At 34.7% G+C, this 12,320-nt stretch overlaps 1 protein-coding gene across 2 annotated transcripts; it reads right to left on the bottom strand.

Annotated features, from left to right (window-relative positions):
* Positions 1-1,800: 1,800 nt before the first annotated feature.
* LOC108485862 (non-specific lipid transfer protein GPI-anchored 6-like) lies at positions 1,801-10,496 on the bottom strand. Of its 2 annotated transcripts, XM_053030021.1 has the most exons (3): positions 10,082-10,496; positions 9,892-9,987; positions 1,801-2,043 (listed from the first exon to the last, which is right to left on the bottom strand). In XM_053030021.1, exons 1-3 carry the CDS (start codon positions 10,422-10,424, stop codon positions 2,030-2,032), a joined length of 453 nt encoding a protein of 150 aa, XP_052885981.1. In that variant the 5' UTR covers positions 10,425-10,496; the 3' UTR covers positions 1,801-2,029. The 2 variants fall into 2 exon arrangements, with proteins under 2 accessions (XP_052885981.1, XP_017645198.1); XM_017789709.2 differs by lacking the exon at positions 1,801-2,043 and having other exon boundaries at positions 9,672-9,987.
* Positions 10,497-12,320: the final 1,824 nt, after the last annotated feature.

Below are 12,320 nucleotides of genomic sequence, written 5' to 3' on the forward strand. Positions count from 1 at the left end.
ACCAAAATTTGCTGAATGTTGGTTAGCTATTGGAGAAAGACTACTCTCTCTCTTTTGAAGGAAAAACTTGTGTGATCAAATATGATGTAACATCTCAAAATAGGGCCTAAATGGAATAGTGGTTGCGAAACCATAAATCTGAGATAGAAAATTTTATTTCGATTAATTTTTATGATTTACCGAGTGATTAGATGCATGTGTTAGAGTATTGATAAGAAATTTTATTGATTGCATGTTTAATTTGCCTATTAGGGCTTATTTACAGAAGTTGCTATAATATCCTGATTTAGGGCCTAAACGGAACGGAACAGTGGTTTTGGAACCAGGAATTTGAAGTCAAAAAATTTATTCCGATTAAGTTTTAAGGTTTATTTATTGATTAAAATATTGTGTAAAAATATCGTTAAATAATTTTACTGATAAAGTGCTTAATTGGACTTTTAGGACTAAATTGCAAAAGTTGCAAAATATGTGTTCTAATTTATAAGCACTTGATTGAAATGGGGGTTTAAAGAGGAGATCCTTAAATGGTAATTAGACCATTATATTTTGTTTGGAAAAAAATGGGCATGAATAGGACAAAATTTTAAAGAAAGGCCTTAAGGGCATTTTAGTCATTTGGTAATTAAAAGAAATAAAAAGGGAAAATAAAGCCAAAATTGACTCATCTTTTGATGGAGGCCGAAATTAGCATGGGGGAAGCCATGGCTAGGGTTTTCAAGCTTTCCAAGCTCAATAGTAAGTCCGTTCTAGCCTTGTTTTTCAAGTTCTTTACGATTTTAGAATCCCGGTAACTTGATTAAGCTTATTCTAGCAATAATTTAAGCTAGGGTTTATATTTAGAAAAATACCCATAGGTGAAATGTGTTTATTTTGATCTTTTATGGTAGAATATGAAGGCTGAAATTATTTTAAATAACTTTTGCTAAACGGTTTTAAGCAAAAATGAGTAAAACGGCTTAATCGGTAAAAGTTGTTATTGTTCATAACTGTGTTAGAGTGAGAATTTGTGTAACACCCCGAACCCGAGACCATCGCCGGTGTCGAACACGAGGGGTTAACGAGACAAATCCTCTTAAAGTACCGACCAATTTGGCATTTCCAGACAGGCTGGAAAACTGCGTCATTGTCGCCTTAAAAATCATATCTCGAGTTTCAAAACTCGGAAACTGATTCCGTAAATTTCCCCTGAATTTAGACTCATATATCCATCCATGGATTTATTTCTAGAATTTTTGGTTGGGCCAATTGGTACAGTTTATTAGTTAAAGTCACCCATGTTACAGGGGTTGACTACACTGACCTTCGCGCGTTACAACTTGAATATCTCTCTGTACAGGGCTTTAATACTGGTGCCGTTTGTTTCTAATGAAACTAGACTCAAAATGGAATCTTCACATATAAGGAACGACTTCTAATTCTTTCTTGATAATTTATAGTAAATTTTCAAAGTCGCGACAGGGGACCCAGAAACCGTTCTGGCCCTGTCTCACGAGAACTTTAATATCTCTCGGTATACTGTTCATATGATCATTTCGTTACTTTCATATGAAAGTAGATTCATCAAGGTTCGATTACATAATTTATTCACTATTTAATACCATTCCTACTATTTTTAGTGATTTTACACATCCATGTCACTGCAGCTGGCAGCATCTGTTTTCAAGGTAAACTTTACCTATTTTGTGGTTTCCATGGTCCAGCTATAGTCTTGTCATACATAGGTCCACATGTGATCATATTTAGCCATTCCAATGGCTGATCATGTGACCAACACTCCCATTCCAATTCATAATCACATCATGAAACCATATATATATTTACAATAAGCACGACTTCAAATGGTCTAATGCCATACTCCACTTTTACGAGCCATTTTCGCATGGCCGTACACATATACATCACAAGGTACTTGAAAACAACCGAGGGTAGTCCTATACATGCCATATCCAAAGTTCAACTAAAAGAGTACCAAAAGGGGGGTTTGATAGTGTGGATGACTTCCCTTCAATGATCCCGAATCCGATCATTAACGAGCAAAATCTAAAACAGAGAAACAAAGGAACGGAGTAAGCAATTTATGCTTAGTAAGTTTCGAGCCATAATTTACACACAACCAAAGCATAGCATTCAAGTAGCTAAACGATAATTCATATGCATAATTTCTCAATGACATGCTTACTTCACAATCCCAACTCTTATATTCATACACAATTAACGGCTTCGTTAAGGCCGATAGCTCATTTATCATTGGAGCGAATACTCATACGCACTTACTCATAGTGTGCAAAGCACACACAAAACGTACCTTGTTGTTGGGAATTTCACAAGCGCATTAACTGAAAATTTTTACAGCAAGCTTATAATTTTCAAATCACATACCTTCGGAGTTTAACCGGATATAGCTACTCGTTCAAACGCCTTCGGGACATAGCCCGGTTATGATAACCCGCACAAATGCCTTTGGGACTTAACCCGGATATCACAACTCGCACAATCGCCTTCGGGCTTAGCCCGGATATCATATCTCGCACAATTGCCTTCGGGCTTAGCCCGGATATCACAATTCGCACATTTGCCTTCAGGCTTAGCCGGATATCACAATTCGCACATTCATACACATCTTTGTTTCAATATCATAACAAAACTTTTATGCACAATTCACTTAATAAGAAATATCATTTGGGCTCAATGGCCACATACAAGGGCACAATTTCGATTGCTTATTACTTCATCCAATAGAATCAAAATCTAAGTTCCGATACTCGAAAACTTACCTCGGATGTTGTCAAACGATTCCGATGGCTATTCGACTACTTTTTCCTTCCCTTTATCGGATTTGTGGCCCTCTAAGCTCTTGAGCTAATTCAAACAAATTCAATTTATTAAAGTCTCGCTTGCTAGCCTTGGCCGAATACACATATCATTGACTCAACATCACATAACTAAGCACTTTAGTCAATTTTCTTTAATTACGCACACATTCGGCCTTAGCTCACAACAAGGTAGCCGATTACCTAAGTCAAGAATAGGCACCTTTAAGCTTGCCTCTAACCGAATGCATGCACAATAATTCCCCTCATGTGGCCGATTATACTTAGTCATACTTGCACAAAATCAACAATAAATTGCAAGATTTTCACATCATATGTGTACTAGGCGAATGTACTTGCAATTTCACAAACATTCTTCAACACTTTCTTCTTTAAACAAACATATTTATCATTTACTTCATAATCGAAACATCATGTGCAAACATATATACACATATAGATGCAAGGCCGAATTTCAAGGTGTCCATAACCATGCAAAACACAATTTTTAACTATCATGCAAGAAGCATAAACCATGCTCATGAGCATACCATGGTCGAATACATCACACACCTTACTCCTTTTAATTTATTGGTCATGGTTAAACAAAGGATTCAATGTCTTACTCAAGAATGCTAAAAGAAATTTCAAGAGTAGTCAATCCATCATTTCATGCATCATCAACAAGCTTCACATTTAGCATGCAATGGCTTTAACACAATATCAACCTTGGCCAAATACCATTTCCATGGCACAACAAGGATTTGAACCATGGGCTAACATGAACATCAAGTTAGCAACTAAAACATGCATGAATCTCATGACACAACCTCAAACATACCTTAATCTTGATGCAAGTATAGCCAAATCTCCTTCTAGATCTCTTCTAAACCAAAATGGAGCAAAATCCTCCTTCTTCCTTAGTTTTGGCTCAAAGAAAGGATGAACAAATTTTTTCTTTCTTTCTCTACAACTCACGGCAATGGGGGGATACCACACACACACATTTTTTTTCATTCTTTTCTTACCCATACACCTTTGTTTATTATTTCTCCCTAATGCACCAACAAAACATGTTTATGACATGTTTTGCCCATCCTCTCTTGCCATGGCCGCCACCACCTATAAAAAGGGGGTATTTGACATGCAAGTCCATTATTTTGCATGCATGCTTTAATTAGTCATCACACATTTCCTATCATACTTTCAAAGTTTACTACTAGGCCCTTTCTAGTGAAATTCACATTTATAACACTAAATCAAATCATCAAAAATGTCACACACAATTTAACACATATCATAGGCATCAAAATAAATTTTAAATTATTTTTATGCCTCGGTTTTGTGGTCCCGAAACCACATCCCGACTAGGGTCAATTTTGGGCTGTCACAATTTGATGTTGTCATAGAAGGGAAAAATGATCAGCATGTCATAAAACATAAGAATAAGGGATGAAGTTTAATTCCCGAGCCTAGGGGCAAAAGTGTAAATATGAAAAAATTTAGGGGCAAAATTTTAATTTTGCAAAAGTTTGAGTTAAGGACTGTTTTGAATAGTAAATTAATTAAATAAGTAAAATATGACGTTTTAGATCCCGGAAAATGAGATTTGAATCTAGAATGGGAGAAAAATTGAAAATCGAGAAAGTTGGTAAAATGGTCGTTTTAGTATCGAGGTAAGTTCATATGTATAATAAGCATTAATTTATGCATGTTTCAATGTAAAATTGATATATTTACTATGATTGCTGAGATGTTGAAAGTAAGTATAATTATTATGATTTAAATGTTCAATATTAATTCGACATGGAAATGAGAAAATATGTAAGTTTGTATGTAAATAATACATTATCTTTATTATGTTTTTGTATTTCAGCATATTTTATGTATTGTAGCTGATTTTTGAATCATAATTGACTATTGAAAGTATGGAATCAAGTATTAGAAAGAGAGAAATCCGGTTGAACCTTGGAAAGATTGGACGATCTGAGATGGTATGTAGCTAGGTCACATGTATGGTGCTGAGTGCACATCATGTGTACAAGAGAGCTACGAGACATTATGATGTAGCTAGGTCGCATGGGTGATACTATGTGCACACCATGTAGACAAGAGAGCTACGGGATATATGTAGCTAGGTCGCATGCGTGGTTCCAGGTGAAGGACACCGTGTAGACAAGAGAGCTACGAGATAAACTAGCTAGGTCACATGGGTGGTACTAAGTGTTCACTATGTGTACAAGAGAGCCAAAATTATGTGTACAATCGAGCTAGGTCACATGAGTGGTGCTAAGTGAAGGCCACTATGTGTACAAGAGAGCTTCGATTTTAAAGATGGGTTGCGTGCGATACTATCACGTATCTGTTATTATTCCGAAACGTTCAACTGGAAAATTGATTAAATGAAATTGCATATGACTTTGTGATGATAAGTGTAAGTATATACGTGTGTAACTTATGAGCAGTATGCTCGATATGTGATTGGAAATTGGAAAGATTGTTATGGGAAAGTGATGAATACAATTGAAGTGTGAAAGATCAAAATTGACAATAAAACTGTTCTAGATAGTTACAGTGACGTGAATCTAAAAATTTACCAAAAATAGTAGAAATTGAATCAGAGACTGAATGAGATATCAAATTAGATCTTAATGAGTCTGTTTTCATATAACAAAAACAGAGCAAGCAAAGGAATTCTATATTATGAGATATTTAAGTTTTTGAGAGACTGGTTTAGAATGACTACGTGATCCCCTATTCTGACTTGGAAAAATCATTAAAAATTTTACAAAAATAATTAGGGGATATAATTTATATGCTTGAAATCCTTAATGAGTCTAGTTTCAAATGAAAAAAAACGATAACATCCTTTGAATTCTGTACGAGGAGAAAATTGATTCGTAGTGAAGAGTGGTCAGAATAGTTGAGCAGTGAAACAGGGGTAACTTCAATGAATAAACTGTACTAATTGGCTAGACCAAAAATTATGAAAATTTTAGGTAAGAATATAGGTGAATATAATTTCAAGAAAAATTAACGGTTTGTAATTTGGAGTTCTGTAGCTCCAGAAATAAATAATTTAGTTGCTGGTACTCTGCTAGACGGCTTATTTTGAACCTGTTTATGATTGTAATGGTGAAAGTATGTGTGTTTGTGATGGTAATATTTCGAGAACATATTGTGAATTTGATTAAAGTATGATAATGTATTGTTTAATAATATTTACATACTTACTTACTTAGCTATAATGCTTACTCCCTTCCTTTCCTTTTTCCTATAGTGTCGAAGATGTTAGCTCGAGTTGGAGGTCGCCGGAGGTTAAATCACACTATCAAACTATTGATCGATATATAAAGGTTTTAAAGTATTTTAAGTCTTTGGCATGTATGGAGACTCGTTTAATTGTTATTAAGTTGCTAGGAATTGGCTTAAAATACTGACCTATGTTATTTGAAGGTCTCTATTATATAAAGTCATTTAATGTAGGTAGTCTTGATTATGTTATTAATTAAATCATGCAATTTATGAATGTGCATGCTTACCTATGTGTGTGGTTGAATTAAAGCATGATATGGGCCTTGTAAGCTCTTTTTAAGGGAGAACTTGAATGTGTTTGAAAAAGTTTTAGATTAGAGTGAAATTATGAATCGGTTTTTATAAGATGATTAGTGATTAAGTCCGGTAATGCCTCGTACCCTGTTCCGGCATTGAACACGGGTAAGGGGTGTTATAGATGATGTTGACCAAGTGTTAGCAACAGTAGCCATGAATGATCGAACCTTCATTTTGGATGTAAATCAGCTAGAACCAAGGGCACATGCGACTCAGGTTGATGAATCAAGTTTGTAGCACAAAAGGCTGGGGCATGTGAACTACAAGTCACTTGGTTTGCTACAAAAAATGAATTTGATTGAAGACATGTCCAAGGTTGAGCCTAAGAAAGATGTGTGTGAGATTTGTCAACTTGGCAAGTAGACCATACTTCCTTTCCCTGTCAACAAAGCTTGGAGAGCTCAAAACAAGCTCTAATTGGTCCATATAGACATCTGTGGACCTATGAAGACCACCTACTTGAATGGCAATAGGTATTTTGCACTGTTCATTGATGACTACACTAAGTTTTTTTGGGTAAGCTTCTTGAAACAAAAGTCAGATGTGGCTGATTTCTTTTGCAAATTCAAGGCATTGGTCGAAAACCAAGCCAGTTGCAAGCTGAAATGCTTAAGGTTAGATAATGGAACCGAATATGTGTCTCAGAGATTTAAAAAGATATGTGATGAAGCTGGGATTCAACACCAACTGACTACCATTTACACACCACAATAGAATGGTGTCTATGAGAGGAAGAATAGGACAGTCCTCAATATGGCTAAGTGCCTTCTGTTTGAGGCCAAAATGCCTAACAATTTTTGGGCTAAGGCTGTAGACACATCTGTTTGCCTGCTGAATAGACTGCCAACTAATGCAGTTAGGGATAAAACACCCTTTGAAGCTTGGTTTGGACAAAAACCAATTGTTTCACACTTAAAAGTGTTTGGCTGTTTGTCCTATACACTGGTGCCAGCAGAGAAAAAAACTAAGCTGGAAAAGAGGTCCATGCCAGGAGTGTTTATTGGCTATAGCAATGTCAAAAAGGGTTATAGGATCTTTGATCCATCGACCAAGAAGATTGTGGTGAGTAGGGATGTAAATTTTAATGAAGCAAGCTGTTGAAAGTGGGATGGAACTAATACAAGTCTGTTTGATGAAGATCAGAATGACCTTGACTTGCAGCATGCTGAAATTGAAGTTGAAACTAAAGATGATTATGATGATGCACCTGTTAGAGGCACTAGGACACTAGCAGACATCTATGAAAGATGTGCTATAACCATGTTTGAGCCGTCTTGCTATGCTGAAGCTGTAAAAGAAAACTACTGGCAAGAAGCTATGGAGGCTGAATTGAGAATGATTCACAAGAATAACACTTAGGAGCTGTTTGATAGGCTAGCAAATAGAAAGGTTATTGGTGTTAAATGGGTGTTCAGGACTAAGAATAATGCAGATGGGTTACTGAACAAGCACAAGGCTAGGTTGGTTGTAAAGGGGGTACAATCAGCAGCAAGGAATTGACTTCTTTGAAACTTTTGCACCTGTTGCAAGGTTGGACACCATAAGGCTGTTATTTGCCTTAACAGCTAAGAAACAGTGGAAAGTGCATCAATTGGATGTCAAATCAGCATTCCTAAATGGATTTCTCAAGAAAGAAATCTTCATTGAACAGCCTAAAGTTTTCAAGGCCTTAGAGAGGAACACAAAGTCTACAAGCTCAAGAAAGCCTTGTATGGCCTAAAACAGGCTCCAAGGGCCTGGTATGACAGGATAGATGCCTATTTTTCAAGGCTCGGGTTCACAAAGAGTATAACTGAGACTACTCTTTATGTCAAGAAAGTTGGAGGGGAGACTTTGTTGATTGTGTCCTTGTATGTTGATGACTTACTAGTCACTGGCAACAAAGGTGAGCTGATTGAAGATTTTAAGAAGTAAATGCAAGACATTTTTGAGATGACTGATCTTGGTTTGATGACATACTTCCTTGGTATGGAGATAAATCAGGAAGAACAAGGCATTTTTATAAGCCAACAAGCATTTGCACTGAAAGTTCTAAGCAAATTTAGCATGTCAAAGTGCAAGCCTGCTGGCACTCCTGTTGCACTAGGAGAAAAGCTGTCAAGCACCAATGAGCATGATCGAGTGGATGAAAAGGGGTACAGGAGTTTGGTTGGTTGCCTACTCTAATTGACAACAACAAGGCCAGACATCATGTATGCAGTTAGCCTGCTCTCGAGGTTCATGCACTGCTGCAATGTTGCACATTTTAAAGCTGCAAAAAGGGTCCTAAGATATGTCAAAGGAATCTTGAATTTTGGTGTGAAGTTTGGAAGAACAAAGGAGCTAAAGCTTGTTGGTTATTCAGTTAGTGATTGTACTAGTTCAGTTGATGACATGAAGAGCACATCAGGCTACTTCTTCACTCTAGGATCAAGTGTTTTTAGTTGGAGTTCAAAGAAGCACCAGAAAGTAGCTCAATCCACTGCAGAAGCTAAGTATATTGTAGGTGCTACTGTTGTTAATCAAGCCATTTGGCTTAGAAAGCTATTGGATGACATGAATGCTGATCAAGTGGATGCAACTGAGATCAAGGTTGACAATCAGTCAACTGTTGCTATTTCCAAAAACCCTGTGTTCCATGGTAAAACAAAATATTTCAAGATCAGATACCACTTTGTAAGGGAAGCAGAATTGATAAATGAAATCTGCTTGGTCCATTGTTGTTCAAGGGATCAATTTGCTGATATTCTGACCAAGCCATTGGTTGCTACAAGATTTGAGTGTTTGAGAAAGGAAATTGGAGTTTGTTGCTTAGTAGCTAAGGAGGAGTGTTCAAAAGGTAGCAACTATAGTAGCATGCATGTATCCATGAAACCATGCACAAGCAAGCAAGTGACCGAGCATCACAGCAGCAGCATGCTATTGTCCAAGGAGTAATTCAGTTAATGAGTCCATGTGATAGTTGACCTTTTGTTGTTTCAATGTAACTTTTGTATTTGCTAAGGATTATTTAGATACTTAACTGATTTAGTAGCTTTTAGGTAGTCATTATGCTGATTTAACAGCTTATTTACTTGCACAAGCAAGCTTTGTTTTTTTACCAATGTAATCCATCTACTTATGTACATGTAATTTGAACTATTCAAGTAATGAGAGTTGCCAATTTGTTCTCTCAATTGTTCATCCGATTTGCTTCTATTTTTGAGCTTTCAAATACAAAATTTTTTGTTTTGTTTTGTTGATCTTTTGTTTAAAACTTAACACCAGTTATATATGAGGAAAAATAAAGAGAAATGATGGAGAAAATAATTGACATCACATATATATTTGTCTAAGACCCTTGGAAATAGCGGTCGGACACAAATGGAAACAAAGCTTCCCTATTATTATTTTCTTTGCTGACAATATTTGAAATACTAGATGCTATCAGAAAATTTTAGTAAAGGGATCATGAATATATATATATATATATATATATATATATTACCGGTGGCAGCTGGAGTGCTGCCATGCCCCTCTGTCAGCTTTTGATATCCTTCAAATAACTTTGCTTCCTGGGAGTTGGGTGTCAAGTGCAGGAGGGCTAGATTCACAACCAACAATAGAAAGCGATTCAGAATAACAGTTAAAAAATAAAAGGAAAATCAAAGGTCTGAATATATATATGTTTTACTTACATATACATTCTGTCATGCTAGCACTGGCTCGACAAGTACTAGGAAGAGTTTCCGCAAGAGTACCGTTGATCTTGAGGCCGAGGCTCGGGTCGTCTTTATCCTTAATCAACACACACAGGCATTTCTTGCTCTTATCCAGCACCTGTTTGAGCCCACTGCAACAATCTATGGTGGGTGTTTTTGCCTCTCCGCCGACGTATGGGAGACATGGAGCAAGCCCGACTAGCTGATTAGAACATTCTGCTTTGTCTTGATTGACATCAGAAAGGGCAAAACCAGGCATCATAAGAAGAAAGATCAATGAGAGTGTCGATGTTTGATGTTTGATGTTTGAACCCATCATAAGATATTTCCACTAGGAAGAATGAAAAGTAAAGGAGGAAAAGGAACTGCTACGGAGCTTTTTATATATTTATTAACTTTTGGTAAATTAATAGTCCAACAACTTTGGTTAACTATAAAAAGTTAAATTTTAATTGCTATCAAGTTATAACATTTTGGTTACTTTTCAGCCTTAATTAAAAACTGGTGTGCACATTAACTCTAAGGCTAATATTTAATTGCCCCCTAAACTAGACTTAAAATATTCAATTTAGTCCTTATTTTATAACTTTTTTAATGATAAATCTAAAAATATCAAAAAATTTACAAAATTATTTTTTTTTAGGTTAAAGGGTCTAAAAACCATGAGCGAAAAACCATAAATCAATTAAACTCTTATATAAAAGTGAACACAATTAAACTCTCAATGCCTTTAAAATATCAACTGACTTCTTTCATTAATAAAAACCGCCATTAATCGATTTGACCAATAATAAATTACACTAAAATTTCTAATCCTATAGCCTTCGTTTCAAAAAATTTAAAAATTTCAACATTCAGCCTTCATAACAGAAATTTCTTTGAGCTCTCTTAGGGGGTTTCAAAATATCTCTTTGATTTTGTAAGATATTTTGGGATTTAGTAAGGTGTTTCGATTCATCATTTTATTTTTGTATCATCATTTTGTTTTACAAACCATTTATAATTGATTCGTCCTTCAATCTTTAACGGGTACGGAAGTTATGTAAAGTCCCAAAAAATTTTATTTAACACTTGGCACTATTTTACGATTAGATATAGTGAAATTTCAAGAAAATTTGAAAAGAATAGATAGAGAATCTTCATGAAAGTGAAATTGATATTGGCAATGTAAATCAATGAAAAAAATTTAGAAGTGAAAATGTGAAAAAAAAGAATTAAATTGTAAATTCTAGAAAGTTTGAGGATTAAAATGAAAATTTGAAAAAAAGGAAATATGAGTTAGTATTGATTATTTGGCATGAGAATGACTTGAAATGTATATTGATGTGATAAAATCACTTTTGGGCTAAATTAGAAAAATTTAAAATTATAAGGACTAAATTATAAATTTTTATTTTACGGAAAGAAGAGTAAAGTTATAATTTTCACCGTACAAGGATGATATTTGAATTCAATAATTGTTTATTGTTGCGAAGAAATGATGGAAAAGACAAAAAAAAAGGATAAAATGATAATTTTATCAGACATTTTAGTTATTTCTAAAATATTTTATAATGAAAATATTATTTTGATAATATAATTGATATATAGAATAAATTTGGAGCATCAAATGTTAATTAAATTGATGTGATGGAATGTGGACCACCTATTAGGACTGTTGACTTGGACTAGAATCTTCTTTTTTGGTATTTTAAATTGGGAAAAGAAAGAGAGGAAACCGTGCATCAACCCTCTTCCTTATTCCGGCCGTCCTTTCATCTTCATATGGGAGAAATTGATCTTATTCTTTTTTCACCATCTTCGCTCGTATAGATTTTGATACGATAACAAATAATCCCTTTTTTTTAAATTTAATTAGTTGAAAAATAATTCTAACATTTAGTATATCAAATTTTATTTATCTTCTTTAAAATTTAAATTTTCTTTAAGAGTTACTGTTCCATTTCTCATTAACATGTCAATGTGATTCTTATGATAAAAGATGAGAAAGTTATTTTCTTCTATAAATTGGAAAGTTAAAAAATATATATTAAGATAAAATTAACCCTAATTATATTGGTTTAAGGTATTAGTCTATTAATTTATTGTCCCCTTCTCACTTCCTACTACTTTATTTTCTCTATTATTTCAACGGATTCTTGGTAAGTTTATTTTTTCCCTGATTTTATTTTTTTCCCAGTTACAAATTTGATTTACCACTTGTATTTATATGAAA

Source organism: Gossypium arboreum, chromosome 6 (assembly GCF_025698485.1).
Source record: "Gossypium arboreum isolate Shixiya-1 chromosome 6, ASM2569848v2, whole genome shotgun sequence".
NCBI classification, from domain to species: Eukaryota; Viridiplantae; Streptophyta; class Magnoliopsida; order Malvales; family Malvaceae; genus Gossypium; species Gossypium arboreum.